The 5,382-nt window shown below is 41.8% G+C and overlaps 1 protein-coding gene across 5 annotated transcripts in view; it reads left to right on the top strand.

Annotated features, from left to right (window-relative positions):
- The first annotated feature begins 4,733 nt into the window (after positions 1–4,733).
- Positions 4,734–5,382, top strand: part of LOC126984642 (delta-1-pyrroline-5-carboxylate dehydrogenase, mitochondrial-like) — a 145,125-nt gene continuing 144,476 nt past the window's right edge. For 2 of the 5 annotated variants that reach the window (XM_050838503.1, XM_050838502.1), the window contains exon 1: positions 4,749–4,858. In XM_050838503.1, coding sequence (XP_050694460.1) covers positions 4,815–4,858 — 44 coding nt within the window. In that variant the 5' untranslated portion in view covers positions 4,749–4,814. Of the gene's footprint in view, positions 4,859–5,382 lie in introns of all 5 variants that reach the window. The other 3 variants (XM_050838506.1, XM_050838505.1, XM_050838504.1) reach the window with 3 other exon arrangements.

The raw sequence follows: 5,382 nt of genomic DNA, 5'->3' as shown, positions 1-5,382 counted from the left end.
TAACTCCTTCCTCTGTACATGTCTGTGGTCTTCCTTAAGAGGTGCAAGACTTTTTTTATATAAATTCGCTGCCATAGGGTATATAGACATCAAGCCTGGAAAACTCTGCTTGCCAATGTCCTCTTATTTCATATCAAGATAATAAATAGGCCACCATCACCATCCATAAGCTTGCATGTAAAGTCGTCCCTCGCCTTATCGCGTTTAACTTTTCACGGTCTCACTGTATCGCAGATTTTTAAATTGTATACTGTATCTAATTTTGTATCGCAGATTTTTAAATTGTATACTGTATCTAATTTTGTATCGCAGATTTTTAAATTGTATACTGTATCTAATTTTGTATCGCAGATTTTTAAATTGTATACTGTATCTAATTTTGTATCGCAGATTTTTAAATTGTATACTGTATCCAATTTTGTATCGCAGATTTTTAAATTGTAGCTATACTGTATCTAATTTTGTATCGCAGATTTTTAAATTGTATACTGTATCTAATTTTGTATCGCAGATTTTTCGTTATATGCCGGGATTCGGCGGTATATAGGTATTTTTATATATTTATTCTCTTCATTTTTTTGTTGTAAAATAATCATTCTCAGCTAAAACGATTGAAAAAAGTGACGGTGCCTGAAATCTGTTGAAAAGTGTTTACCAAAGAAAGAAGTGCTGAACCTTTTCAAACAAGACGGCAGACCTCTCCAGGACCTACAACGTCTTCAGGAGCCTAGTTCCGGATTTTGATTTTATTCATGACTGTCTTTTTTGTGGAGAAGATGCAACAGATGAGTTATTAAAAAATCAAAGGTAAAAATGCTCTGAAGTGTGCGTGAAACTGTGCACCGTGTGGAGACGCTTCATGTTAGGGACACTATTTTGAAAGCAGGTGAGAAGAGAAATGATGACTGGGGCAAAACAGTTAATACCTGTATTTGTAATATAGTTGATTTGGGTGCTGCAGAAGCAAGGTACCATTCAGCATGCATGGAGAAATTCTACCAAACATCCTCTGAAATAAAACGTGCATGGTCGTCCCAAAAGTGCTACAGTTTCAGAGGCAATAACCCATGCAAGGTTTTACCTACCTTGAGGAAAATCGACAAGAATGACAATTTTCTTTCAGTGACATTTTTGAGGGATATGAGGTATAATGAGGGTGATCTACCAACTGAGAAAACAATAAGATCTGAACTGAGGCAAAAATATGGAGAAGACACTGTTGTATCTGTAAACAAAAATAGAAAGCCTGTAGTCTGTTTTCGTGACACGGGTAACAAAATTCTGACTGATGTTTGGTATGAAAAACAAAGAAGTAACGATGAGAAAGCAGAGCGGCTTCGGATAGTAATCACAGCTGCAAAAATTAATTGCTGAAGATATGAGGTCACAGATGTATGAGACGGACCAGTATACCCCACCAGATAAACACCTGACTGATTTGGAGTCTGGCACCAGACACCCTGCATTGCCTTGTTAAAACTGTTGTGTTGAAGAACAAGAAAGGAGATAAAAGCAAATGGGAGAAAAAGTGTAGGTACAGCTTTCTCACAGGCTATCCTAACAGTAGTGAAACTGTAGCACTTTTGGGACGACCACGTTTTATTCCAGAGGATGTTTGGTAGAATTTCTTCATGCATGCTGAATGGTACCTTGCTTCATTTTCATGGGTACCAATGTCATTATAATATTCTCTACAATATTCTCTAAACCTATTTTGACCCTTAAGCAAAATGAAACACGTTTACATGGCCTTAGTATTTTACTGTATTATTTTTCAACCAACAATAAATTATTTCAATTAAATTGAATTAAATTAAATGTTATTGAACTCATTGATGACTTATCTTCACAATACCTTGGAATCGCACGGAAAATCTATTGCAGCAACTACATCCTAGTGTGTGTGTGTGTGTGTTAACACAATAAAGAGAGCAGCACGGCGAGTAATGGAATCAGGGTCCCCTCCACCCCCAGATAATTAGTTTACACTAATTTTCTCTCAATATATTAAAGTTTTCTGCAAGCAGGTAACGGAAAGGAAGCAAAGTGCCTTTGCATTGATGGAGCTTGGGTAGTGTGTCAGCCACGTGGCCCATGACAAGTATATCAAGGCTCATGACGTTCAGGAGGCAGCGTCCCTCCCTGCAGGCAAGGGTCAGACGATGAAGGGATATGTAGGTAATAGAAAGACTTCCCCAGCTGCTGCCGATAATGTTTTACAGCGATAAGTATCACAGCAGCAACACTCAAAGAGAAGCACCCAGACTTGTGTGAAGTCTCTCAGTACCCTCTGAGCGCTGCCAGCTCTCAATTAAGGTCGTCAGCAGCCCGCCGTGACACGCCTATATCACAGGCTACGTGGGTTACTGAGTGCCTATACTGAGACAGTGGCTGATCGTAAGGCTAATAATAATCTCCTGTCACCTTCTTACGGCACATTACAACGGCTGGTGACCAAATTATGGTAAAGTATAAGGGCGTAATGGTGGGTTGGCGACACCTGTTGGTGAAGACACAAACTGTCTCTTATTTACTTTCCCAGAGCTCGCTGGCTGCTGGCTCCCTGCTGGCTGTTAGGGGAAGGTGTGCAGGTCTGACACAAGTGTGTTCAGTTTCAGTGGACAACCCGTATGGCTGTGAAACAGAAATACGAAAGAGAGCGTGTGCTAGCGTTTGAAAAGCGCGGCGAAAACAGGGCTAATAATGGCGTCCAAATCTTAGGTTGTCGGGACTCTCTCTATCAAGGGACTCTAATGTGTCCCTTAATTGCTATTTCTTATCTATATCAGTCATGTTGTTTCCGATTTAAATTGTAAATTTTGTCTCTTTGCTGATGACCAAGTTATTTTTAGGTAGCCTCGGTAATATCAAAATCTTACCATTTCACTTCCCATCTTCATCTGCAGAGATAAATATTAACCTACTCTTCAATACAATTAGATCGTTCTTGGGGTTTGTCTTTTTTCAGTTGCCAACTTTGTCAGAATGAACTTTTGTAGGAATTTTCAAGAATCACGTTCTCTTGCAGTAGCGGTGAGCAACCCATTTTAGATATGTTGACAGCCTTGTACAAAGATTTTGGGGTCAGGAATCTCAGGATTGACTCTTCTCTCAGGTTCCATAATATTATCTTCATGTGAGGGAGATTGCAGGCAAAATATATAGTGACATAACCTATGGAACACGCCAGATCACGACCCAGAAACGGGTTACGTACGCTAAATGGAAGAAGATAAATATATATATATATATATTTATATATATCAAGGAACCGTCTTTAACTAACAGAAAAACATCTCAACAAACCACTTTTCCCACGAATCGAACCCGTGCTTTCTGAATATAAATCAGGGCGCATACCAACCATGCCACCTGATGAGCTAATGGGCTCATGCCAGAGGTTTTATTTAAGCAGCCAACCTGACGCCCCCACCCTCTTACGAGTTCGATTCCTGGCACAAGTGGTTTGTTGATATATATATATATATATATATATATATATATATATATATATATATATATATATATATATATATTAGTAGAAAATCATCCGTGAAAACCCGGTTAATTTTCTGTGGCCATGGGAAGTTTTTTTTTTCTTTTTTTTGGTATTTCGTTGGGGATATACCCCAATGGAGGAAGGCGGTGCATGCCGCGCAACCCCCCAGACGGCTGGTAGAGAGATACCCAATTCTTTCAGGGAGGAGGCCCAACAACGGGGCTGAGGGTGTCGGAAAGAGCCCACCTTTCCACCCCCATGGTAACTGATAGGTCTCGAACCCACGCCCCAGCAACCCGCCGAAGCGCAAGGCAGAGACTACCACGGGACCACGGGAGCCCCCCACGGGAAGGGTCGTGATAGCCGGGAGCCCGAGACGTTTAACAATATGGACCTAAATAAATAATCATGCTCTCTAACTATATTTATTCTACATCGTTGCGGAGAGAGAGAGAGAGAGAGAGAGAGAGAGAGAAACATTCATGTCTCGCCGTCAAGTTAATAAGAGAAATATTCGTGACACGCCGACAAGCCTTCCCACTGAGCGGTAGTTTCCTTCGGTACGGTTGGCAGCGCGTCTATTAATTTCAAGCAATACGCCAAGCAGGAACATCATGATGAGGCAGAATAATACATGAAACATCAAATACAAGGATGCTATGGCCGCTCAGAGCTGGGGACGTGCAGGGAAAGAGAATGAAGGAGAATGAGGAGTGGAAGTTTCCCATTATTTGGCAACCCGATCCCTCCCTAGCAGACATCCAACAGCGCTGCCATACGAGCAGAAAATTTATGTAATTTCACTGAGACCTCCAAAATTCTGTAAATAGATTGAAAAAAATATAGGAATATGTTAAGATATATGTGTATAAGAGTGAATTCAACGATGTGATTATGAAAGGAAGCAAATATAAGGAGGTGCTACTTAATGTATATCCGGTTAATTTCACTCATACTCCCGAATATTATTTAAAGGGGTACAAAAACGACAACATATATTAAGAAAAATGTCCATAACCGTGAATTCAGCGCTGTGATGTGGAAGGAAGCAAAACTCAGGATGTGCTAACTAATGATTACTTGAATGTGAAGGTCTGGCCCTCCACTAAACTCAAACACTTCATAACAAAACGAAGTCAAGACACTAGATAAATAACATGAATCAAAACACGTGAAGTTAATACTCTCATAAGTAGCCCTTTCCTTGTATCAATAGTTTTCTTCTTTTGGTGGTACGTATGTGTGCTCGATTTCTGATGACCCGGCGGCGGTAACACTGACGCTCCAGTTGACCGTCAGCTGTGTTTGGAGGAAGATGTTGTCGCCCGTGAGGAATACCGTTATTTCCACTCTGCGGCGGTAAGTAATATCAGTAATGGGTGGAATAAGGACAGGGAGGGAGGAGGACGGGGACTTGGAGCTGTGGGCGGCGTGGCGATGCTGTGAGGGGCTGTGGGGGAGAGAAACGGAGTGGGAACCATGTCACCACCACAGCCACGGCCACTACCACACATAATCAGTCTGCCGCCACTAACACCACCACAGTTAGGATCAGTCTGCTGCCACTAACACCACCACAGTTAGGATCAGTCTGCCGCCACTAACACCACCACAGTTAGGATCAGTCTGCTGCCACTAACACCACCACAGTTAGGATCAGTCTGCTGCCACTAACACCACCACAGTTAGGATCAGTCTGCCGCCACTAACACCATCACAGTTAGGATCAGTCTGCCACCACTAACACCACCACAGTTAGGATCAGTCTGCTGCCACTAACACCACCACAGTTAGGATCAGTCTGCTGCCACTAACACCACCACAGTTAGGATCAGTCTGCTGCCACTAACACCACCACAGTTAGGATCAGTCTGCTGCCACTA

This window comes from Eriocheir sinensis, chromosome 57, assembly GCF_024679095.1.
Source record: "Eriocheir sinensis breed Jianghai 21 chromosome 57, ASM2467909v1, whole genome shotgun sequence".
Lineage (NCBI taxonomy): Eukaryota > Metazoa > Arthropoda > Malacostraca > Decapoda > Varunidae > Eriocheir > Eriocheir sinensis.
This window is presented reverse-complemented; position numbering and strand designations above follow the sequence as displayed.